Here is a 26,237-nt window from a genome sequence, read left to right as displayed (position 1 = left end):
TTATTTTGTGTTATTGTAATATTATAATTTTCCTCCTGAAAACAGAGTAATATGCAATAATAACTATTATTTAGATTTATAACATTCATAAACAGTAGTATCATTTATATATAAGGTTTTGTGACCTTTTAAATATCATATTAATTTCTAAAACTTTTAAAACTATAGATTGATATTACCCAAAACCCACTGCCATCAAGTCAATTCAGACTCTTTTTAACGACCCTAGAGGACAGAGTAGAACTGCCCCATAGAGTTTCCAAGGCTTTACAGAAGTAGACTGCCACATCTTTCTCCCACAGAGCAGCTGGTGGGTTCAAACCCCTGGCCTTTTGGTTAACAGCTGAGCGCCTTAACCACTGTGCCACCAGGGCTCTGGATTGAGGTTAATAAGGTACAGATTAATAGCTGTCTATTTTGAAGGGAAGAAGTTAATTTAGAATAGTGGTACATAGGATCTGAGTTGTGATTGTTTTGAGAATTATGATTTTGAAAATGTTATCTTGGTATTGTGCTTGGTCAGAATATAGCATTTTGTGAACTTCAAAATTTAATAGCATTATCAGTTAAGGAAACACATAAAAATTAAGCTTTTAGAGCAAAAGAACACTTCAAAATAATTTAAAATATAACCTTTGTTATTAACTATGAAAATTATTATAATTAAATTTCATATTATTTCTTTTTTAGATTTATTATCTAGGATAGATTTGGATGAACTTATGAAAAAAGATGAACCACCTCTTGATTTTCCTGATACCCTGGAAGGATTTGAATATGCTTTTAATGAAAGTAAGTAGTATATGACAGTGCTAAGAGAGTCCTAGAACAGATACTATTTGCTACCTTTAATGGCCAGCGAGAATGTTTTATGTATTTCTTTTGAAAAATAATGACTTATCCTTGCATGGTGAAATTCTTCAGTCAAGTGAAAGAACCAGATTGCAGTTTTCCCATAGTTGACAAGTCACATAAACTGATGGGCACGTATTTGATTCAGCTTATGTTTTGCAACCTTGAGTGTTCAGCTTCCTAGTATCAAATTAGATCTGCTAATTAAATTATATAGAAAGATGCTATTGTTTCGCATGTTATTTAAAACGAAGTGATTGACAATAATTAGCTGTGACAGTATTTTAAAGCATAATAATACCTTGATTTTTTAAGGCAACATCCTTGTTTAAAAATTTATTAAGTTGTGAAGTTCTGAATAAAATAAGCTTTGCACTTGGGGTTTGGAAGAACATATCACAGATTGCAAGGATGTTTCTGGAACAAAGAATTTGATTCATTGGATTAATAACATACTGTTATACTTAAGAGTAGTGTTACTACAGGCTATTTAGCATTTCAGTTGTAGCTTTCTGTTTGTTGCTCTGCATCAACAGAATTGGTGATCTGTCATTGTCGTGTTAGTGGATATCACTTTACAAAGTCAGTTATAGATGTTAGAACTTATAGTGAGTCCCTGTGTCTAAGAATGTTAGTGAGTTTTAAAGTGGAGATATTAGAAACTTTGATTTTTTTGGTCTGATATTAATTTTCATGCCTTTTTTATAAAGGATATTTTATGCTGCAATATACATAATAATATTTTTAAAAATTTTATTTGTATTTCAATTAATGGAATCAGATGAGCACTATTACTAACATTGCTTCTGTTCCTTTGAAGTGTTCACTAGATTCTTTTCTTTTGAAACACAGATGGAGGAGTGTGGAGGGTGTTGGTAGCGCGGGTTAATCATAGAACATTTGCTTTATATGTAGAACCCGTTGCCATCAAGTCAGTTCTGACTCATAGCAACCCTACAGAACAGAGTAGAACTGCCCCGTAGGGTTTCCAAGGAGCGCTTGATGGATTCGAACTGCTGACCTTTTGGTTAGCAGCCATAGCTCTTAACTAGTACGCCACCAGGGTTTCCTTATAGGTAGAAGACCTCAGTTTTCACTGAAGTCTAACTTTTCCTCTTCCTTGAACATTTGTTAAAGTGAGTAAAAACCAAAACAGCAGAATACTTTTATCTAACTTTTCCTCTTCCTTGAACATTTGTGAAAGTGAGTAAAAACCGAAACAGCAGAATACTTTTCTCTCTCCTTTTTCTCATAAGATGCATTCGCACACACACACCTTTGCACGTGTTTGTACACCTTTGCATGCACATCCCCTGCACTCAAACACTTTTGTATACACATACACCCTTGCATGCACGTGTGCCCTTTCATGCACACACTTACTCACATGTATATGCACCCTTGCACACCTACCATTTATTTTTTTAAATATCCTGGATGTTCTGTTGCATAGATACAAACTAACAGCATTAGGCAAGATGCTTGCATTTTGATGGGAGAATGTCACTTTTAAGGGTCTTATTTTTAGCGTAATACAGTTCACCTTTCAATGCAGGGTTAATGGTTAATGTATTTTCAAAGAAGTGAGGATTTGAGAAAAAGGAAACTGGGTCTCAATAATAAATCCCTAAAAGGTCAGTGTTAACTTATTATCTTCAAGGACTTATTTTTCAAGTTTATAATGACATAACTCTTACATAATGTATTTCCTGAGTCCGCTTCAGTGCTATAACTTTCCGTTCCGGTTTTCTTCTTTACTCCTGCACTTTCTCATTGGATGAAAAGAGAATACTACTTTTGATCATGCTTGATCATGTCCCTCTTCTGCCTCCAAACCCTTTCTTGTGCTTCACTGCCTTTAGGATGAAGTCCAAACCCAGTAGCTTGTCATTCAGGGCCTTCTACTAATTGATCCCAATCTGCCTTCCAATTTTAATTACACTGTTTGATTTAATAATCTCTTTGTTTTTGTCAAACTGCGTTGTTCACTGTTATTTGAACTTGCTGTCCACTTTTCACAATTTTGTTTATGTTGTCTGGGCGAGAGGAAGGGTTAAAACCGTTGGCATATGGTGTATTTCGCTCCTGATGACCAAGGGAATACTCCTGGGGGAAGAAAGAAGACAGGTGGCCTGGTCTATTCTCTTTGTAAACTGTTGATAATTAAACTTTTAGTAGCTGCAGACTAATATTTGCTATGAGGAGAGGTCCTTACATGAGCAGGATGGCCCTGGTTTAGCATTGCTTATGATAAAGAAGCCTATAATCTGTGACTATATGAGGCATATTTCTCTTAAGAATATCCCAATAGCAGTTTAACTCTCTGGCATATAAAATGGAGATATTTTGTAACCACAGTGCTCACCACTGTGTGAGGTAAACCCCAATACCTCACTTAGAAACCTCATGTATTCTGCACCAGAGAACTTGTATCCATTATGAGAGGGAAGGACCTGGGGAAATGTCTGGGATGTCTCAGACCTCTTTCTGCTTTGCCTATGCCTCCTGATTGTTTGTACCCTTGAAGTTATTACTAAAGCTTAGTCATTATTAGTAAAGATCTCTGATTTGAGTAAGTCTGATTTGACATTCAGCACCTGTGTGTTAATTCACTGCTCCAATTTCCATTTGAAATCCTCGCCTTATTTCAAGGACTAGTTGAGAAATCTCACTGAAACCTTCTGAGCCTGCTCTAGTCCATAGGAATCCATCATTTTCCCAAACTCATTCTAGATTTTATTGTGTACATGAGTTGGCCTATTGCAGTTTTTAGATTATTAACTTACTTCATTCTTGTTTGTTTAACTTCCTAGAAAGTTGCTTAACTTTTTAATACTTATGCTTTGTCTTTTGAGGTAGCCTGTAAGTTTCTTGAGGTCTGGCACCATGCTTATGGCAGTAGATCCTTATACATAGAAGACCCTCAAATATTGTTAATTTGCATTAGATTGGAGAGATAAAGATTAAAAGCATCACTTTTCAATACTTGGGGACCATTCTTTTATACTATTTATATATTTGTATCATATTGATACTTGATAAAAAAATCTAATGTGAAAAAATGAAATTTCTGAGTTATTTTAAACTTCTATCAGAAATTATTTGTTGTACTTTCAGTATTATTATAAATGTACTCTGGGTCATAACAGTATTGCTTGTTTATCTTCTAGAGGGGCAGTTAAGACACACAAAAACTGGGGAGCCATTTGTTTTTAACTACCGGGAAGACTTGCACAGGTGGAACCAGAAAAGATATGAGGCTCTAGGAGAGGTATGTTCCTATACTCCATATATTCCTTTAATCTAGTTCGTTCTAATTCTAATTACTCAGAAAAAAAGGTTTTGAAGGTGAAGCAGTTCGTGTACTCTATCTACAAAAAGGGATTTAAAAAAAGCATTTTGCCTTCTTCTATTTGATATTTTTAGTGGTATTTTTAGTATTCTCAGTATAAAAGTTTTATGTTTTTGTGCAAATATATCATTTCCATGGACTTAATATTTTGTAGTGAGTTGTTACATAGGAAAACAAATTCATGACAAATTTTAATTTTTTAAAAATGTTTTTAAAAGGTTGAATCTTCCACTGTGCCAGAAGGTATAAGTATTGTTTTTAAGTGCTTCTCTATAAGAAGATTGATGTTTGGGCTCATAAGTTGGATCTAATCTACTTACCTTTGACTTGATAAGGAATTAGATTTTATAAACATTAGGTACCTCACATGGTACTGTTGTAGGAACCTTTGAAAATGTTATTTGTCATTTAGGTGAGTGTTTTGTTAAAGCCAAGTTTTTTACTCATTCTTTGTCATATTACGTCTTTTTTAAAATAAAATACATAGACACATATTTGTTTAGTGTGATAACTAGACAGATACTCTGTTTTTCCAAGGAAAAGCTGAAATTCTTATATTCCTTTCTGGCTCGTTAATAACGTAGACAAAATGGATTGCTAGGTTAAATGATAGCATAAAGAATATATGAAACTTAGTTTATGCTTGTGGGAGATATTCTACATGGATCTTTTGTATTTCTGTGTGTCTCTGAGCAAAGGCATTGTCAGCTTTTGTTCCAAACTATCTTTTTGAGGGTATTCATATAGGAAATAGCCTTGGAGGTACAGATAGTACCTCCCTCCAGGTCAGAGAGCAGATTTGTTTGCCACCCAAGTTAGTGAAGATAATTTCTCTCTCACACTGTGGCAAAAGATGGACAGGAGTGCTAGCTGTTTCCTTCTAAGATGGGATTTTCTAAGTTTGAAATTCCTCAGCTATGATATGACCTCAGTGAATGCTCAGCATTCCTCTGGGCTGCTCAACATTCAGGGGACTTGAGGGCACAAGGAATGGATGAGAGCATGATGTTCATGCTGCCTGTAGTACCCTGAGCAGTAAAGTCCTTTTGTCTCTGACCCAGGGGTCTCCTGTCTTCTGTCACTATCCAAGAAACTGTGGGAAGCTAACTTGTTAGTTTGCAAAGAGGGAAAAATCTCAGACCCTGCATAGTTCTTGACAGTATTCTCCAACATTTATAACTTTAGTATGTTCAGTGCCCTGAATAATTTGTTGCACATTAAAAAAAAGTTTACCCATTTCCACTTAATTATATGTTGCAAACTGGTAATATTTCAGTTACATTTGTTTGTTTTTAAATGGGACCTATCTTTTACTGTTTTCCATAAACCATGTACACCAGCTCACTTGAACAGGTTAATGTCCTCCAGATATACATTATCCTTTCTGGCATCTGCATCTTTTTTATCCTCAACCTGTATTCTCCAACATCTTCTTTACCAAAATCCAACCAGTCTGTGTTTTGAGATCATTAATAAATATCTGTGCAGTAAATGAATGAGTGTGATATAAGTGTATAAACTGCTTAGTATAGATTCATCTTTGCATTTTAGAGAATTTCTTAATGTCAGCAATTTAAAGACATTTTCTTATTGAAGGAAAGGAAAATGTTATGTTAATGATATTTTTCCTCTTTCTAAAGCTAAACAGTTTATTAATTTTATTTCAGTTCACTCTGAAGTTCTAGAAGTTTCAGAATCTTAAGGTTTTGTTGGTCAAAATTACTTGATAAGATTATGTTGTTATATTGTTAGGTGCTGTAGAGTCAGTTCTGACTCATAGTCACCCTGTATACAACAGAGTGAAACACTGCCCAGTCCTGCGCCATCCTCACAATTGTTGCTATGTTTGAGCCCATTGTTGCAGCCACTGTGTCAATCCATCTTGTTGATGGTCTTTCTCTTTTTCACTGACCTTCTACTTTACCAAGCATGATCTCCTTTTCCAGGAACTGGTCCCTCTTGATAACATGTCCAAAGTAGATGAGACAAAGTCTTGTCATCCTCTCTTCTAGGGAGCATTCTGGCTGTGCTTTTTCCAAGACAGATTTCTCTGTTCTTTTGGCAGTCTGTGGTATATTCAGTATTCTTGGCCAACACCATAATTCCAAGGCACAAATTCTTCTTCGGTCTTCTTTATTCATTGTCCAGCTTTTGCATTCATATGAGGCAATTGAAAATACCCTGGCTTGGGTCGGGCACATCTTAGTCCTCCAAGTGATACCTTTGCTTTTTAACACTTTGAAGAAGTCTTTTGCAGCAGATTTTCCCAATGCAGTGCATCTTTGATTTCTTGACTGCTGCTTCCATGGGTGTTGATTGTGGATCCAAGTATTGGATCTTTGACAACTTCAGTATTTTCTGCTTTTATTGTGATGTTGCTTATTGGTCCAGTTGTGAGGATTTTTGTTTTCTTTATATTGAGATGTAATCCAAACTGAAGCTTTAGTCTTCCTCAGTAAGTGCTTCAAGTCCTCTTTGCGTTCAGCAAGCAAGGTTGTGCTATTCGCATGTCGCATGTTGTTAATGAGTCTTCCTCCAGTCCTGATGCCGTGGTCTTTTTTGTATAGTCCGCCTTCTCGGATTATGTGCTCAGCATACAGACTGAATAAGTATGGTGATAGGATACAACCCTGGTGCACACCTTTCCTGATTTTAAACCATGCAGTATCCCATTGTTCTATTTGAGTGACTGCCTCTTGCAGTCAGAATGACAGGTTCTGCATGAGCACAATTAAGTGTTCTGAATTCCTGTTCTTCACAATGTTGTCCATAAGTTGTTGTGATCCACACAAATGCCTTTGCATAGTCAACAAAACACAGGTAAACATCTTTCTAGTATTTTCTGCTTTCAGCCAAGAGCCATCTGACATCAGCAGTGATAACCCCTCATTCCACTTCCTCTTCTGAATACAGCTTGAATTTCTGGCAGTTCCTTGTAGATGTACTGATGCAACTATTTTTTGAATTATCTTAAGCAAAATTTTACTTGTGTGTGATATGAATGTTATTGTTCGATAATTTCCACGTTCTGTTGGATCTCCTTTCTTTGGAATGGGCACAAATACAGATCTCTTCTAGTTGGTTAAGAAAATAAAAAAGAGATTGTAGATGTGGTATATTCTGTTGGAAATTTTTTAACCTTCATAGTCAAACTCCAGACTTTTGTCACTATAATTCAGAAAATGTAAGTTCTTACGTAGCTATGTGTAGTTCCTAAAAAACAAATAAATCTTTGAAGTTAAATTTTGGAAATAACTTAGTACTTGAGGTTACCAAAATGATCTCTAGTCCCATTAAACAAGAACCTGTGGAAAACATCCCTCCAAGTGCTGGACATACAAGCACTGAAAAGAATTTGGTTTCTTTCTCCTCAGCAGTGGTCATAGGATAGGATTTAGAAAATAGTACAGATTTGAGTTACTGCCTGGGAGCCTGCCTTAAATATCAAAGTTTTAAGGAAACAGTTTTCCTTCAGCCAACATTCTAAACCAAAGCCCCTTCAGTTTTTTTAGTGTTTTCCTACTAAATATCAAGTTTTGTCTTCAGCTGAGACCTACTATATATATTTCACAACGGCTGTTTTGGTTTATGTTTATTTTTCTCTTAAGGAGATTATTATAGCAGTCAGTCAGCAGAAATTGTTTTTAAGATTTGCTCCTGAAATGCTCTATCATTTCTATGTAAATTAAACTTATTATGTAAGTAAAATAAACTGAGATATCAGTTTGTTTTTAGAATAGAGTGCTATAACTGCACAAAAGAATATTCTTTACACTCACATAGTTTACATTTTTATAGTGAAACAAATGCTTTTGCTAATACATATGAATTTTTATACTATCCACAGATAGCTTGAAAAACATATAGCTCTTAATAAGTTTGGATAACTTCTCAAAATTTACAAATATACTATTAATTTAAGGAGGTGAAAGAGTGGTGTAAAAAGGTAATTTCAAAATAGAAGTCTTTTGTTATAGTGTGTTTGTGTGTATTGGAGTTGAATAATGGTCCTGGTAGACACAATTAATGAGAAAGACTAGAAAGGCCATCATGTTAAGTGGTAAATAGATTGATAGATAGCTGCTGTCAAGTCAGCTCTGACTCATGGTGACCTTATATACAACAAAATGAAACATTGGCCAATCCTGTGTCATCCTCCTGATTGCTGGCATGTCCAAGTCCATCATTGAGGCTTATTGTTCCATTTCATTTCACTGAGAGTCTCCTTTTTTCTGGGCCTCTACTTCACCAAAGACAGTGTCCTCCTTTGTGATTGATTCCTCCTGATGACACGTCCAAAGCAAGTGAGTTGAACAGTGTTCTACTGTGACCCACAAGGTTTTCATTGGCTAATTTTTTAGAATAAGTTGCCAGGTCTTTCTTCCGAGTCTGACTTAGTTTGGAAGCTTCACTGAAACCTGTCCACCATGGATGACCCTGCTGCTGGTATTTGAAATACTGGTGACATAGTTTCTAGCATTATAGTGATACACAAGCCACCACAGTATGGCAACTAAAAGATAGGTGGTGGAGGTAGTAAATATAGTAGAAACTTAGCATGTGACTTATGAGTTTTTCTCAGCTATCTCTATTTCTTTTATTGTGCTTTAAATGAAAGTTTACTGTTCAAGTTAGTTTCTCATACAAAACTTTATACACACACTGCTATGTAACCCTAGTTGCACTGCCCATACTGTGACAGCACACTCCTCCTTTCTACCCCGGATTTCCTTTGTCCCTTCAACCAGCTCCTGTCCGTTTGTGCCTTCTTATCTCACCTCTGGACAGGAGCTGCCCATTTAGACTCATATATCTACTTGAGCTAAGAAGCACACTCTTCATGAGTATCATTTTATGTCTTACAGTCCAGTCTAATCTTTGTCTGAAGAGTTGGCTTCGGGAATGGTTTTTCCACTATCTCTTTAGTGTCGATACTAAAACTTTTTAAGTGAGCAGAAGTTTTCATGAGAGAAAGTTTTGATTTTCTTGCCTAACTTGGGTTTTTACATTTCCTTTGATATTTATCTTGATTGCCCCTTTATGATTTGAATAAATTGCCAGTGTGCTTAATAAGAGAATAGCAGCAATTAGATAATCTCATAAGCTTGGCTCTCTATTAATGGACAGAATCATACTTATAACAAAAACAACTAAGAATATATTTTTCCCCTGTACCTAAATAAGTAATATATTTTGTAAAATATTGGAGAATTACTGAAAAATGTTATATTAAGAAAAAAAAAGAAATTTATTAAAAAATGTAGGACAGTGGCATTTCAATTATTTCAACGGCCATATTCAGATATTTGAAACTAGGAGTAACTTAAAGAATAGAAATACAAATTATCATTATTTTAATACTAAAATACTTGTATGTAATTTGATTATCTGTGTATATTAATGTCTGCAGATATCAACATTTACGCATCTTATATTGTGACAGAAACAGTACTGGCAATCAGGAAATTTGGATCTTAGTTCTGGCTCTGTCACCATTTGTATGATTTTAGAAAAGTAATATTTGTGAAGCTTCCCTGTATAATGGGGATAAAATTCTCTGCACTGTTGTGAGAAATAAGTAGGATGGATACATGTGATTATTTTATGTTTTTAAACATACCATGTGTCATAGATTGAATTGTGTCCCCCCAAAATATTTGTCAACTTGGCTGAGTCATGATTGCCAATATTATATGATTGTGTACCATTTTGTAAATCTGATGTGATTTCCTTATGTCACTATGAAGAGGTTATATGTGATCTCCTTATGTGTTATAAATTCTGTCACTGTGATGAAGTTATACTGATGAGGTTTACAAGATTAGATAGTGTCTTAATCCAATCTCTTTTGAGATATAAAAGAGAGAGGTGAGCAGAGACACGGGGGAACCTCATACCACCAAGAAGGAAGCAGTGATGGGAGCAGAGTGTGTACTTTGAACCTGAGGTCCCCACGCAGAGAAGCTCCCAGACCAAGGGAAGACTGATGACATGGACCTTCCTCCAGAGCTGACAGAGAGAGAGGGCCTTCTGGAGCTGATGCTCTGAATTTGGACTTGTAGCCCACTGGACTGTGAGAGAATAAACTTCTCTTTGTTAAAGCCATCCACTTGTGATATTTCTGTTAGAGCAGCACTAGATGACTAAGACACCGTGCAAATGTTAGAAACAAGGAACGAAAACAGAACTGTGCTGTTTAAGAAGATTTCTAATTTACCTTTATTATTTCTATTCAGGTTTAATCTGTCATGTTTTTAAAAATCTTTTTCACTCCTTTTATTTTTTATCTAGTTATTATGATAAATGTCAAGCTTATCTTTCTGTAGTAAGGAAGAAGAAATGACCACTGGCCCAGAGTTAGTTAGCATTCTCCTTTAACTCCCATCTCTCTATAGCAGCAATTCCTACAGGTGGAGTACTACTCCTGGAATGGTATTACCATAATTTTACACAAATAACATGCACCTTCTACGTTTGTTTCCTGGCCACACCCACCCACCCCACTTCCTCCCCGCCCCCGACGAGGTATTTTCATAAGCATGCTATGCTAGTTTTCTCTTACAGCAACAGGTGGAAGAGGGTTTTCGTGGTGGCTCTTGTGAGGGTGCCTGGGTGGGGGTGGGGGCGCGGCCAGCAAACAAATGCGGAAGGAGCGTGTGTAGTAAGTATACATCTTAGAATTGAAAAAAACAGTCACTGAAATGATTTTCTTTGTTTTGTGGTTTATATAAGAAAATCCATTGAGAAAGACTATAAGCCTGTTAAGAACAGTGTCGACTGACACATGAGCATTCACACAGGCAAATTGAACAAAATACAAAGTTGTTTTTTCCAAGAGTGATGGTAAAGGCTGTGTATGTAAGCTATTAGAACTGGGTAGTGAAGAGTTGGTATATTTGCATAAACTTTAGGTGATTGTTAATGTGTTGTTTTGATATCATTTTATTAATTGCTACAAAGTATCCAGTCAATCAGAGGTTTTAAAATAGTATGTAATGTGAGTGTCAATGATTCTGTAGGCAATAACCAAAAATAAATTTGCCTAGCTTTTTTTGGAGCCCTGGTGGTGTAGTGGTTAAGAGCTACGGCTACTAACCAAAAGATTTGCAGTTCAAATCCACCAGCTGCTTCTTGGAAATCCTATGGGCACTTCTGTCCTGTCCTGTAGGGTCGCCATGTGTCAGAATTGACTTGGTGACAGTGGGTTTGATATTTTGTTTTTTATTTTTTCTTGTATTCTATCTCAGTGTGTACAATTATCTTGTGGAACCCATGTTCTACCAATTATGTGTTCCCCTTCACGTGTCGTTTCACTTTCCCTACTGGCTTTTTCTAGTTAATATTTAAATGTGTACAAGTCTTGCCTCTTTTAATGTTTTTTAACATTTGTTTGCTCAGTTAGCAACATTTGACATTGTGACTTCTTTCTTTTTCAAAGTATCATCGTAACTGTGCTCTAATGTTACAATTTTCTCCAGGTTGTCTTCTTATCTTTATGGACACCCATTATCTGTCACCTTTGCATTTTCTTTTTGTTTTGTCCACTCCTTAATGGTAGGTTTGTCAGAGCCTCAGTCCTGGGTCTTCTGTTTTTCTCATTCTGTGTAGTCTTCCTTGGTCAATTAACCTACTTCCATAGCTTCTAAAGGGCCCTGGTCGTGCAGTGGTTAAGAGCCCGGCTGCTAGCCAAAAGGTCAGCAGTTCAAATCCACCAGCCACTCCTTGGAAACCCTGTGGGGCAGTTCTGCTCTGTCCTATAGGGTCGCTATGAGTTGGAATCAACTCAATGGCAACGGGTTTGGTTTTGCATTTTATAGCTCCTAATACCATCTTTGTGCTTTTTGACTCCCAAATCCATGTCTGCATCCCCATGTCTCTCAGCTATATACTGGATATCTTCACTTGGGTATTTCGTTAGGCCTCTCACACTCTGCATGTGCAAAACAGAACTGATCATCTTTCTACTCTTAAGGAACCACTAATCTGTCTAGTTGCCCAGGCCAGATGTCTAAGAGTTAAGCTTGAGTTCCTTTTTTCCCTCAAGTCATACAGCTCGCTGATCTTCCTGATTATTCCTGATTTCCCTCAATTCATACAATTCACTGATCTTCCTGATTATTTCTATAAACCTTTCCATCCATGCTGTGACCAGCTTAGTCCAGACTCCTTTCATCTATCCGTCCATTCATTTATCCATTCAGTTAGTTATTAAATTAACAGGTATTTGTTAGTGACTGCTCTGTGCCAAACAGTGTTCTAGGACTGGGGAGATCATACAATTAAAAAAACAGATAAACATCCCTGCCCTCTGGGAGATTGTATTGTAGTGGGTTGGGGGAGACAGATAATAACAAAATAAATAAATATATAGTATTTAAATAATGATAAATACTTTGGAAAAAATTAAGGCCACAAGACAGAACAAGTTGAAGCAGTGGGAAGTATATGTATATAGAAAAGTTCCGAACACTGAACCCAGAAGAACTTTAGCATTGAAAAGCTGAGAAGATAATCAATCAGCAATGGAGACTAAGAAGAATAGGCCATTGAGGCAAAAGGAAAACTGGAAGAATGTAGTGTCCTTGAAGCTATATGAAGCATATACACCAAGGAGAACAAATGATGAACTGACATGGAGATCAGTGAAGATGCTCTGGTTTGAGTTCTCCTAACTCATGTCACTGGCTCAAATTCTTGGCACTCTGAGCCCAAGTGATTTTATAAAATTACAGACTTTATTACCATCTCTTTCTTCTTGACCTTAGGATAAAGTTCAAACTCCTTAATATGGCCTGCAAGACCCCACCTAACCTTTGTAGCTTCATCTCTCTCCATCGTACTCTACCCTCTAACCATTATGAACTTTTTGAGTTATTTAGTATTACAGTCAATTTTCGTTATTCAAAGTACTTATATTCTATAAAGTCACTGTCAAGACTGAATTAACAAATACAGAACTGTTGCTCCTAGGAAAAATACAGGGTTAAGTTCTTGCAAACTTTTGGTCACAATGTTTTTGTCAACTAATCAGTACATAACCTTATTTTATGTGTGTTTCTATTTAAAGATATTTAATATATTTTGTTGATTCATTTACACTGAGTTCATGGCCACCAGCACGGTAACTTATACCTGAATGAAGCTTATCTAACACACTTACTTTTTCCATAAGCAATCATACATAGCCTTCTTGTGTATAACGACACTAGACAGCACTTCAGCCCTATGCCTAGGGGCCATTTTAAACAGCAAAATCACCAACCCAAAGAACAAAAATGGGAAAAACATGGCACTAAATATATCTCAAAAAGGATGCTTATTTACAGTATGAGAGAGAAAACAAGAAAGCAAAGGGTTGCCTTGTTTGACCTCAGCTGGGAACATGTGCATTGGTGACTCAAATTTTTCATTGCTCTGTGCATGCACGTGCCCACAAATGACTGCAGAAGTGCTGACTGTTGATGTTGGGGTTACAAATAACTTTTAGTGAGTAGGCAAATTCACAATTGTAGACTCTACGAATAATGAGGATGGCCTGTGTTTTCCTCACAGCCTTATTATGACTTCTCTTTGCACAAACTCCTTGGTCCTTCCTTTATCTGTCTAACTGGTACTCATCCTTCAGGTAATAACTTAAGTATCACTTCTTTAGTGAAACCTTCTCTGACCCCTGGATTATGTTTAGATTTTCAGAGATCCTAACATTTACTGTCCCAGCTCATACCAGACTTTGTTTTTTTCTCATGTTTAATGTCAGTCTCTCCCAGACTGTTCTTTCTCTCTAGACTATAAGCTCAGTAAGGTTAGGGGCCCTGTTTATTTGGTTTACAGCAGTATTTGTAGTGCCAAGCATAGGGCTAGCATGCAAAAGTATTTGTCGAATAAATGTTAGATGAAATAAGAGTATACTATTTCTGCCCAGTGTTATTATAGTTTTGAGGCATTTTTCTTATTTCAGCCAGTTGTGATTTCAGATATATGTGTGTGTGTGTGTGTGTGTGTGTGTGTGTGTGTGTGTGTGTGTAAAATGGGAAGGTTTAGCATGAAGCCTACTTTTTTTAAAGTCTGTATTTGGTGTAAACATCTAGGAGGAAAAATATCCACAAAAGTGAGATTGAGAGGTAACATATAACATATCCTAATAGTGTTATATTTATATAGATGGAAAAAAGATGAGTGAAGACTCCAGGGGACTTGATCATAGTTTATAGATCCCTTCAAGGTAAAACTGTAAATGAAGGAAGGGAGTTATTGTTATTCTCTCAAGATTGTGAAAAAGCAGTAGTTGCCTGAAGCTAAGGAAAGAAAAATTTAAGCTGAATATTCAGAAAAAAACTTTCTCTGCTTATGTACTGAGAGAACTGATGGACCATGGAACAGCCTTAGAAGCACTCAGACCACCGATTTTGAAACCCTAGTGGCGTAGTGGTTAAGAGCTACGGCTGCTAACCAAAAGATCGGCAGTTTAAATCCACTAGGTGCTCCTTGGAAACTCTGTGGGGCAGTTCTACTCTGTACTGTAGGGTCACTATGAGTCGGTATTGACTCAATGGCAATGCATTTTTTTTTTTTTATTCAAGAAATAGTTGTAGCCTTACGGTAGTACTGCTTTGTCTTGTGATAGTCTAAAGAACTGATTGTACTTTATTTACTTTATATTGAGAGCTTATTCTGTGCAGTATGGCTTTTAAAGTTTCTTGTACAGATTTCACAGATGAGTAAACAGCAAAGAGAAAGGTAAAATGACTTGCCTAAAAACTTTCGGTGAGTTATTTATTAGATCCCATATTCATAGTTCTCAGTCACTGCGCAGTACAGTATATTGAAAATTTTAATCCAGCACTATAATCATGAGGGATTTCTTAATATTTTTGGCCTAGTATTATGGTAATGTAATATACAACTTGTATTTTAATGTGGTTAGATTTTATTTAAAAAATATTTAGGCTAAGCCATTCTTATAATACTCTGAATCAGTATTTCTAACATGGTGAATTCTTTCTGTGAAGTAAGTTGAGCATTTAGTGAATTTATCACTTTTCCCTCCAAAGTAATTTTTAGTAAATTAGTTGCATGGTGAAGTAAAGGATAATTTAGAGTCTGTAGTAGTTACAATCTGACTTAAGATACTGAGTTTTAAGGATTTTACAAGAAAACCTAGCTGATTGGTCATTTTAAAGTAATAACGATAATACTACATTTCCTTATTAGGAAATAACTGATTTATTGGCACAGGTTTCTAAACTGACATGCTATCTGGTATATTTAGTAGTTTGCCATTTAATGAACCTTGCTTACAGCTGTGTGAGACATTGTCTGTGTTATCCTTTTCACCCAGTCTGCTGCTTTTCCTGTCATACAACCTTTATATTCTTCAAAATTCCCATTGGAACCTGTATATATTTTTTTATTTTCAGGTGGTTACCTTGATTGGGAAAGAGGGTGAATTCCCTGGTGCAATCCCTTCTTTGGATTTAAGCTTTTCTAAGTAATTACCATTTTATATAAGACAAACTCTTGGTCATCAGATTGTTCACTAGAGTATTTAATTAAAGCCTGTATTCTTAGTTATAAAATTGTTTGATACAATTTGGTTATATAGTCGAAGCTCTATTAACCAACTTCTGACTGGTTTCTAAGTAACTTACTGATTAAGTGATGCACATGGAATGTTGTGGCTAGCATAAGGTATTCTCTAGTAGCCTATGTTTCTTTCCCTCTGAGTTTGTTCTCAAACTTGTTTCTTCCAGTTGTGCTTTTTATTAAAATTCTATAAATCAATGAAAGCTAAAAGGAAAGAGAAAGAATTGTTACTTCTCTGAAAACAAAGTTGAATAATTTGGAAAGATTGGATAAAGGCAAGTAATGAAAGAAATTACTGTCAGATTGTACATGAGTGAACTTTTTATGTTTGTGTGTACAGTTATAAAAATCTCAAAGAATTTTGCACTTAGATTGCTTTGCAAGTGTTTTTAAAGTGTTTTAAACATTATCAATCCACTTTAAGAAAGCTAAACTAAAATGATAGATGATGCATAATGGTATGATTCATGTAAGAAAGACACACATTCCAGAATTCCAGTCAGTGGAATAATACTCCAAGAAAAGATCTTGGATATATGACAGAGATTGGTAAATGAATATATATGTTTATACTCCTGAAAGTGCAAAAAGCCAGTAAAAATATATGAGACAACAATGTTCAGACATTGGGCAACAGTTTACTGCATGCAGAGAGTTTGTAGGCCAAAGCACAGGGAAGGGAGACCCAAACAAAACCTAGAAGTTTCACTGAGTTGACAAGACGGAGTTAAGAGTTTGAAGAGGGCGGCGTGGCTAGGATTTGCTCAAATTTGTGGGACGGTATACAGGAGAGGAGAGAGCTACACAGAAGCAAAAAGAGAGAATAATCTGGAGACCTGTAGTGGGTTTACCTTGAGTCTTTGGCTGAATACTGGTTAGTGCATGCATGTGAGGAATCTGCCAAGGCCAGGGAATAAACCACAGGAAAGGAGCAGGCAGAACAATTTCTGAAGCTTACGTAGGGCTAGGAATAATTTATGTTTCCACTGGCCAGAGTGAAATGACCTTCTAACACATGGGGTATTCCTCAGAGGGGTATAGCCTTAGTATAGGCCCCAAATTAACCCTAGACTAAAGGCCATTCTTTCCTGGGTGGTGCATATGGAAGAAAGGTCTGGTGATCTACTTGCAAAAAATCAGCCATTGAAACTCCTATGGAGCATAGTTCTATTCTGACACACATGGAACCTCCATGAGTTGGAGTCAACTTGATGGCAACTGGTATACATAAAGGCTATTCAATACTCACTCTAATAAAGCTTAAAAGCATTCTCACAAGGATGGAACTGTATCTAAGTAACTTAACTGTGATCCAGAATCTCAGAATAAAACCTCAGAATATTTTAAAGAATACAAAAAAAGAAAGAAAGAAAGACAAAAATCCAGTAAACAAAATAAAATTCCCAATGTCTGACTTCCAGTAAAAAATTATCAGGCATGAAGTGCAAAAAAGTAGGAACATATGACCCATAAGTGGGAGAAAACAGAATCAGTGAAAACAAACCCAGAAACAGTGCATAGGATACGACTAGTAGACGAAAACATTAGGAAGGTTATTATAAATATACTCCATAGTTCAAGAAGGTAGAGGAATGCTTGAGCAGGATGAGGAGGGAAATAGGAGATTTAAAAAAAAAAAAAGAAAAAAAAGAAATTGAAACTTTAGAGATGAAAAGAACAATATCAGATTTGAAAATACAGTGGATGAGATGAGATTAATAGCAGATTTGACTCTGAAGAAACAGAGTTTAGTAAACTTGAAGCATAGCAATAGGAACAAACAAAAAAAAGAAACTGAAAAAAGTAAACAGAAAATCATTAAGCTGTGAAACAACGTCAGGGGGCCTTAGGTGTTTGTAATTAGAGACTCAAAGGAGCAGATAGAGGGGACAAAAATATTTGAAGGAATAATGCCTGAAAATTTCCAAATTTGATGAAAAATGTAAACCTACAGATCCAAGAAGCTCAAAGAACCCCAATCAGAAGAAACATGAAGAAAACTACACCAAGGCAGAACATAATAAAATTGCTAAGAATCAGTCATTAAAAAAAAAAATCTTAAAAGCATGTAGAGAAAAAAAAAAAAAAAAACATTTGGAGGAACAAAGATACAAGGACAACTGAGTTATCATCAGAAATAATGCAAGCCAGAGTGACAAAGAGAAAATAAAAGAAAGAAAAAGTCATCCTAGAATTCTATGCCCAGCAAAAAAAAACTGTTTAAAACAAGGTAAAGTAAACAATTTTTCAGGCATATAAAAGCTGAAATAATTCATCAACAGTAGACAAACACTATATGAAATGTTACAGAAAGTTCTTGGTAAAAGGAAAAAGGATACAAGATAGAAGCTCGGATTTACACAAAGGAATGATGAGTACAGGAAATGCGAAAGTACGTGAATAAAAAATATTAAATATATTTTTAAATCTCTTTAAAAGATAATTGATACAATTAAAAAGTAGATAAATGGTGTGAATAGACATTTCTCCATAGAAGGTCTACAATAAGCCAATAAACCCATTGCCGTCATGTCAGTTCCGACTCATAGCAACCCTATAGGGCTGAGTAGAACCGCTCCATTGGGTTTCCAAGGAACGGTTGGTGGATTCAAACTGCTGACCTTTTGGTTAGCAGCTGAGCTCTTAACCACTGTGCCACCAAGGCTACTGTATAAACCAATAAGCATATAAATAAATGCTCTATATCAGTAGTTACTAGAGAAATGGAAATCAAAAACATAATGCAATAACTCTTCATACTCACTACCGTGAGTATAATAAAAGGAAAGACAATATCAAGTGTTGGCAAGGATGTGGAGAAATTGAAACCTTTTTACATTGCTGGTGCGATTATAAAATGATGCAGCCATTTTGGAAAACAGTCCGGCAGTTCCTGGTAATGTTACACCATGTAACCATAGAGCTACTGTGTGACCCAGCAATTCCAATCCTTTAAGAGAAATGAAAACATGTCCATGCAAAAACTTTTACACAAATGTTAATGGTTGACTTATTCATAATAGAGAAAAGTGGAAACAACCCAAATGTGTATCAACTGATGACTAAAGAAAATATGGTATCTCCAAACAATGGAATATTATTTGGCCGTAAATAGGAATGAAGTACTACTGATAACTGCCAGAACATGGATGAACCTTGAAAATATTATACTAAATTAAAGAAGCTGGTCACAAAAGACCACATATTGTATGATTTCAGTAAATGAAATGACTAGAATAGGCAAATCCATAGAGACAGAAAGTAGATTAGTAGTTTCTGGAATTCAGAGGGATGGCAGATGGGGAGTGACTGCAAATTGGTAAGGGATTTCTTTTGGGAATGATAAAAGATAATAGACTGATGAAACAAAAATAATTATAAGGAATTATAGGGTTTAAAGCATATGTAGAAATAAAACACATGACAACAGTAGCATAAAGTCTGGGAAGGGGGAAATGGAAGTATTATGTTGTAAGGTTCTTCTACTGTATGTATGGTATAATTTGAAGTTAGATTCTGATAAACTAAAGATTATACTGTAATCTCTGGACCAACCTTTAAAAAAAGAAAAAAAAGGCATTTGATTAATAAGCTAGTAAGGGAGAAGAAAATGAAATAATCTAAGTATCAGTCAATACTGATTGAGTACTTTTGATTATTTCCTTTAATTAGACTGAAAAAGAGCAAAAAAGGAAAAAGGAACAGACGGGAGAAATAGTGTCTGCCTACTTTGCACATGCAGACTATGCCTCACAATTCTAAGATGCCATTATACCACTAGGAATGAGAACTTAGTGGAATCAGCCACTCCATGGTGTGCTACATTAATCCATTATGATCAGGCTGTACACATGAGACATATACAGTGTTGGCAAAGTGAAAGTCACTATTATTATTTATAAAAAGCAAATGATAAACAAACGGTAGGAACAGATTACTTATAGTGAACCAGTCCTGCCCCATTACATGTAACCCACTTTATAGGAGATGGACCTGCTTACATTTCAGGGGAGGAACCTCAGCTTACCCTTCCCCAAATTACCCATGTCCATTCTGATATCACTCAGCAGGCGTGCCATGGTTCATGTCAGAAGCTGTGTTCATGTCACTGCTGCCTCCAGCTCCTGCCACACTACCCAGAGCTCATACGACTCCACCCTTGCTTTCCGGCCCACACAGCTCTGCCTACGCTGCCCAGGGCCCACGTGGCTCCTGCAGTGCTGTGCTCTGCTGTGGGGCCTTGCTGGGCCTACCATCACTGACTCTACCTTGCTGTAGGAAGACCCTGCATAGGATTTTCTGAGCCTCTGCAGGCAACCCCTGCACGTGGGTGCCCAGCTTCTCTCTGTGGGTTGACAAGCCCAACACAGTCATCTCTCTTAATGGGCCGACAAGCCCACTGTCTTTGGCTGTCTTCAGTGTTACAACTCTTGACCTGTATTATACCTCTTTTATTTGGGTCTAGGATGTTCTGGGTCCAAAGGATGTGCTCCTCTCCAGGCTCTTGATGATCATGAGGTCCCCAAGAACCTCTGTGAGACTGACCCCTTATGTAAGAAGACTCCCTGTCAATCTAAAGGTGTGGTCTTGCCAGCAGGACCGGAAACTGACCAATCTCCTAGGTGGACCAAAAGCTGCTCAATCCTACTGGGTGGATTACAAGCTCCTTACCAATTGAAAAAAAAAACAAAAACAAAAACCAGACCCACTCCTTTCAAGTCAAATCTGACTCATAGCAACCATATAGGACATAGTAGAACTGCCCCGTGGGGTTTCTGAGGTTTTACAGAAGCAAACTGTCACATCTTTCTCCTGTGGAGTGGTTGGTGGCTTTGAACCGCCGACCTTTTGATTAGCAGCCGAGTGCTTTAACCACTGCACCATCACCAGGGCTCCTTACGAGCCCCTTAGTTGGTTAGAAAACCAACCAGTACCTGCAAGCTGTTTATGCAGATAGTAAATAGATCAATCACTTGCAAGACTGTAGCCTTGATCAAACGTTTTTGGAGAATTACAAGCCCAGGCCAGAGAGACCATATAAGAAAAACCCATTACACTGTAAATAGCAAGATGGTAGATTTAAATTCAACCATATTGGCGATCACTTTCAACGTATATAGTCTTAAAAACTCCAGTTGAAAGGCAGAGATTGTTATATTGGATAAAAAAGAAAGGCTCAACCATATCCTGTCTACAAGCACTCACTTTAAATCTAAAGACACAGTTGGGATAAAAATAAAAAGATAGGGAAAAGATATACCATGCTAAACAAACCAAAAAAACCCCAGACCCTTTGCCATCGAGTTGATTCCGACTCATAGCGACCCTAAAGGACAGAGTAGAAATGCCCCATAGGGTTTCCAAGGCTGTAATCTTTACAGAAGCAGGCTGCCACAGCTTTCTCCTGCTATACCATGCTAGCACTAATCAAATTAAAACTTGAGCAGCTATATTACTATCTGAAAAATTAGATTTCAGAGCAAGGAATATCACTAGGACTAAAGAGCATTGTTTCGTTATGATAAATGGATCAATTCATCAAGAAGACATAATAATTGTAAAAGTTTATGTACCTAATAACAGACCTTCAAAGTACACAGGGCAAAAATTGATAGGATAGAAAGGAGAAGCAGAGAAATCCACAATTTTAGTCAGAGATTTCAGCTTCCCTCTCAATATCATATAGACATATCAAATAGACAAAAAATCTATAAAGATATAGAAGATTTGAACAACACTATTAACCAACATTACCTAACTGGTGATTATAGAATACTCTGTTGAACAATACCAGAATGCACCTTCTTTTCAAGTGTACTCAGAACATTTACCAAAATAGATCGTATACTAGAACATAATACATATCTCAATAACTTAAAAGGGTTCAAGTAATACAAAATATATTCCCTGTCACAATATGTTCTCTCTATTAGAGAAGTACCTAGAAAATTCCCAATTTTGTTGCTTAAAACTAAATAACACACTTCTAAATAATTCATCAAAGAAGAAATTACAAGGAAAATTAGAAAATATTTAAAATTTATTGCAAATGAATATACAGCATATCAGAATTTGTGGGATGCTGCATGTAATGGATTGAATTGTGTCCCCCGAAAATATGTGTTAACTTGCTTAGGCCATGATTCCCAGTATTATGTGGTTGTCCTCCATTTTGTGATTGATATAATTTTCCTATGTGTTGTAAATCCTAATCTCTGCCTGTGGTTAATGTAGCAAGATCAGATCATGTTAAAGAGGATTAGGGTGGGATATAACACCCTTGCTCAGGTGGCTTCCCTGATCCAGTGTAAAGGGAGTTTCCATGGGATGTGGCCTGCATCACCTTTTATATTACAAGAGATAAAAGGGAAGTGAGCAGAGATTGGGGGACCTCATACCACCAAGAAAGCAGTGCCAGGAGTAGAGCACATCCTTTGGACCTGGGGTTCCTACTCAGAGAAGCTCCTAGTCCAGGGGAAGATTGATGAGAAGGACCTTCCTTCAGAGTTGACAGAGAAAGAAAGCCTTTCCCTGGAGCTGACGCCCTGAATTTGGACTTCTTGTCAACTAGACTGTGAGAAAATAAATTTGTCTTCGTTAAAGCCATCCACTTGTGGTATTTCTGTTATAGCAGTGCTAGATAACTAAGACACAGCTAAAGCAACGTTCACAAGAGATTTTGTAGCTTCAAATGTTTATGTTAGAAAAGTAGAAAGGTTTAAGATTACTACCCTATGAAACTAGATAAAAAAGAGAAGTGAAAATCAAAGTAAGGTGAAAGTAGTAAAGTGCAGAAGTCAATTATATACAGAAAGTAAGCCAACAAAGAAAAACTGGTAAAACCAAATGCTGTTTTTTTTAGGTTATCAGTAAAATAAACTCGTAGCCAGGGCAAAAAATAAAAATAAAGGGAGAGAGAGAATACACAAATTGACTTTTTTTTAGGAATAAGAGGGGTATTACTACATACCTTAAAGACATTAAAAGGATAGTAAGGAAATATGAGTAACTATACCAGTTAAGTCCAGAAATTTAGATGAAATCAAATCTTTGAAAGACACAAACTACAAAATCTTACTAAGGAAGAAGTCAATGACGTGAGTACCCTGTATCTATTAAAGAAATAGTTAATTCTTTCTCAAAGAATGCTTCAGGCTCAGATGGCTTCAGTGGTGAATTCTGCCTAACAGTTACTAAGGTCACACTGGAGAGATTATAGTTAGGATAGTATAAATTTTAGCCCTTTAAAAATGGTTATATTTCCAATATGAGAAAAAATGTATTATATACATATGAAAGCAAAAAATAGACTATGGAAATGTTTGCTTGCTTTTTTGTCTTAAAACCTAAGTCTTTCTCAATATTTTGATATCATATTTTAGCTAGAATAAGAAAGATAATTTGTGGGGTGATTTTGTATTAATTAGTTTCATCCTTTACCGGAGTAACTAAACAAGATTAGCTCTTTTTTTTTCTTTTTTTTTTTTTTAAAGGAGGATTGATAGGGTGAGATATTTTTATTTGATGTGTTCTAAAGATCTTTTTATCCAGACTTACCTTTTGTTATACTGGGGAATTTTGAGTAACTGAATTTCACAGAAAGAAAAAAATTGTGATAATGGCAAATTATTGATATATTGGCCCATTTATGTATACTTTGGAAAAAGCAGGTGGGAGCTTTTCTTTTTAAAATCAATCATTTTTCTGGACTATAGTTGTAAACATCACATTATTTTGTATGCAAGTATATGATTCTGAATAGTATCCTTTATTAATATGCTAAATAATTTGAGACTGTCCTTAAAGTTTTTGAAAGTGAACAGATTCATTTAGCATTATTCTCTGAAAGAATCATATTTCTTGGGATTAAGCATTTATAAAAACAAACCTAATTTTGAAAGGCATAATACTTAATACATGATCCTGACATTTCTTTCCAGAAATCAAATTAGTTTATTCTTAATATGCAAGTTTTCACAACCTTGTTAAAATGAGTTTATTCCATGAACTTGTACAGAAACCTACATATTGCTAAAATGTTACCAAAAGACCTTTTAAAAAGTGCCAAGAAATGAATTATATATTTAGGTTTATTCTTAATACTAGCAGCAGGAAGAGCACATTGTGAGCTAAATTGGTTAATTGAAGTTGGAATCAGTACTACCTTTATACATAGATCATACACCAGAAGATAATTAAGAACTACATTGAGATAATCTTGAGGACCAGTATGCTCCAAATATTTTGTGTGGAGAAAAGCACACAGCTATACGGAGCATGTAATCAAATGAATTGACTTAAGGTTGTTAATTGAAGGTAGATTTTTAAATTATTATTAACCACAAATTGAAGGCAGTATACATGACTAGAGCCCTGGTGGCACAGTGGTTAAGAGCTCGGCTGCTAATCAAAAGGTCAGCAGTTCAAATCCACCAGCCACTCAATGGAAACCCTGTGGGGCAGTTCTCCTCTGTCCTGTAGGGTCGCTATGAGTCACAATTAACACGATGGCAGCGGGTTTTGGCTTATACGTGACTAACATGGTTTTTCTCTCTAAGTTCAGTGGAAAATTTCAAAATGTCATCCGTTGAACAAATTTGAAATATAATGTACCACAGACTTTACCTGGGCAATGATTTGCCACTCAGTAAATATATTTTAAACGTTTGCTGTTCAAAGTGTGTCTAATCAAAGCAGTATGGGCAACACCTGGTAGCTTGTTATCGATGCCCTCTATCAGATTCCATCTAAGACCTAGTGAATCAGAGTCTCCATTTTAATTTGATCTCCACGTGGTTCATATGCACATAAAAGCTTCAGAGGCACCAAATGCCTTCTTTTGGTGAGTGGTGAACTTGTGTAGAGCTATACTGCCTGGTCTGCCTTCCTTTAACATTCTTAGAAATTTTATTCCTCCTTTGTTCCAGCTATTAGTCATATACTTCTACTACTCCTTCAACTCATGTGTCAGACTTCTAATGTTAGGTTACTTGAAAACAACTTAACAACCTCCCTGGTAGATAAAAGGTGACAGAGAAATGTTTCTTCCTTTGTAGATTCTGACCACAGACTGACTTACTTTATAGGGAACATAAGCACTAGATCTTTGGTGTGGTATGAATGTGGTTAATATAAATCTTGATTATAAAAATGGTTAATTTCTTTATGTATTCTACTTTAAAAAGAAAGTAGTTGTTGTGTATTTTGTCGTAGTTCAATTGTTTAACTACTTAGTACTTATATCTTAAGTTTCCCTGAATTCTTCGATCGAGTGTAAGCACTGTTATTAAAGGAGAAAAATAAATGCTGTTGTTGGGGAAGGCAGTCTGGCATGGGTCCACAATGTGGTACTCCTGCATGTTTCTGCTCCGTTTGCCAGATCCAAAGGTGTATCCATCTCCTCATAGAAGCAGTTTCTTCTGGGAGTGGGTCTGACTTGTTCGCTACAATGTTTGTGTTTACTCAAAAAATGCTGAGCTCTTGGCCCCAGGTTCCTCTCCTGTAACACAGTCCTGCATGTGCAGGTGTCTTCTGGACCTATTGTGTTGCCCCCATGTAACTTGGGGACAAGGAGAACTGACATAAATATGCTCATGTTGCTTGCTGATAATTGAGTAATAATTTCCTTTGTTTCTGTTCCAGAAGTCATATGTTCTCTGCTAGCATCCTTGAAACAGTTCCATGCTAACTTGTTAGCTTGCAGTTGTTATGTTGTCAGGTGCCATCGAGTTGGTTGTGACTCATTGCAACCCCGTGTGCAACAGAGCAAAACGCTGTCCGGTCCTGCGCCATCCTCTGAATTGTTGCTGTGTTTGAGCCCATTGTTGCAGCCACTGTGTCAGTCTGTCTCTGACGGGCTTCCTCTTTTTTGCTGACCCTCTGCTTTACCAAGCATGATGTCCTTCTCCAGGGACTGGTCCCTCCTGATAACATGTCCAAAGTACATGAGACAAAGTCTCGCCATCTTCACTTCTAAGGAACTTTCTAGCTGTACTTCCAAGACAGATTTGTTCGTTCTTCTGGCAGTCCACGGTTTATTCAGTATTCTTCGTCAACACCATAATTAACATGCATCAGTTCGTCTTCAATCTTCCTTATTCATTGTCCAGCTTTCACATGCATGTGAGGCGTTTGAAAATACCATGGCTTGTCCAGTGCAATACGTCTTTTGATTTCTTGACTGCTGCTTCCATGGGTGTTGATTGTGGATCGAAGTAAAATTAAATCCTTGGCAACATCAGTAATTTCACCATTTATCATGATGTTGTTTATTGGTTGTCATGGTATGAATTATGTCTCCCAACAAATGTGTGTATCAGTTTGGCTGGGCCATGATTCCCAGAATTGTGTGGTTGGCCTCCATTTTGTGATTGTAATTTTATGTTAAAGAGGATTAGGATGGGATTGTAACACCACCCTTACCCAGGTCACATCCCTGATCCAGTGTAAA

At 36.4% G+C, this 26,237-nt stretch overlaps 1 protein-coding gene across 14 annotated transcripts in view; it reads left to right on the top strand.

The window, feature by feature from the left end:
• ARB2A (ARB2 cotranscriptional regulator A) overlaps positions 1-26,237 on the top strand; it is a 483,138-nt gene that overhangs the window by 65,558 nt on the left and 391,343 nt on the right. For 8 of the 14 annotated variants that reach the window (XM_004375027.2, XM_012555172.2, XM_023730110.1 and 5 more), the window contains 2 exons: positions 691-792; positions 4,023-4,123. In XM_004375027.2, the coding sequence (XP_004375084.1) occupies positions 723-792; positions 4,023-4,123 (171 nt within the window). In that variant the 5' untranslated portion in view covers positions 691-722. Of the gene's footprint in view, positions 1-690; positions 793-2,407; positions 2,487-4,022; positions 4,124-26,237 lie in introns of all 14 variants that reach the window. The other 6 variants (XM_023730112.1, XM_023730114.1, XM_023730115.1 and 3 more) reach the window with 2 other exon arrangements.

Source organism: Trichechus manatus, unplaced genomic scaffold (assembly GCF_000243295.1).
Source record: "Trichechus manatus latirostris isolate Lorelei unplaced genomic scaffold, TriManLat1.0 scaffold00032, whole genome shotgun sequence".
Lineage (NCBI taxonomy): Eukaryota > Metazoa > Chordata > Mammalia > Sirenia > Trichechidae > Trichechus > Trichechus manatus.
This window is presented reverse-complemented; position numbering and strand designations above follow the sequence as displayed.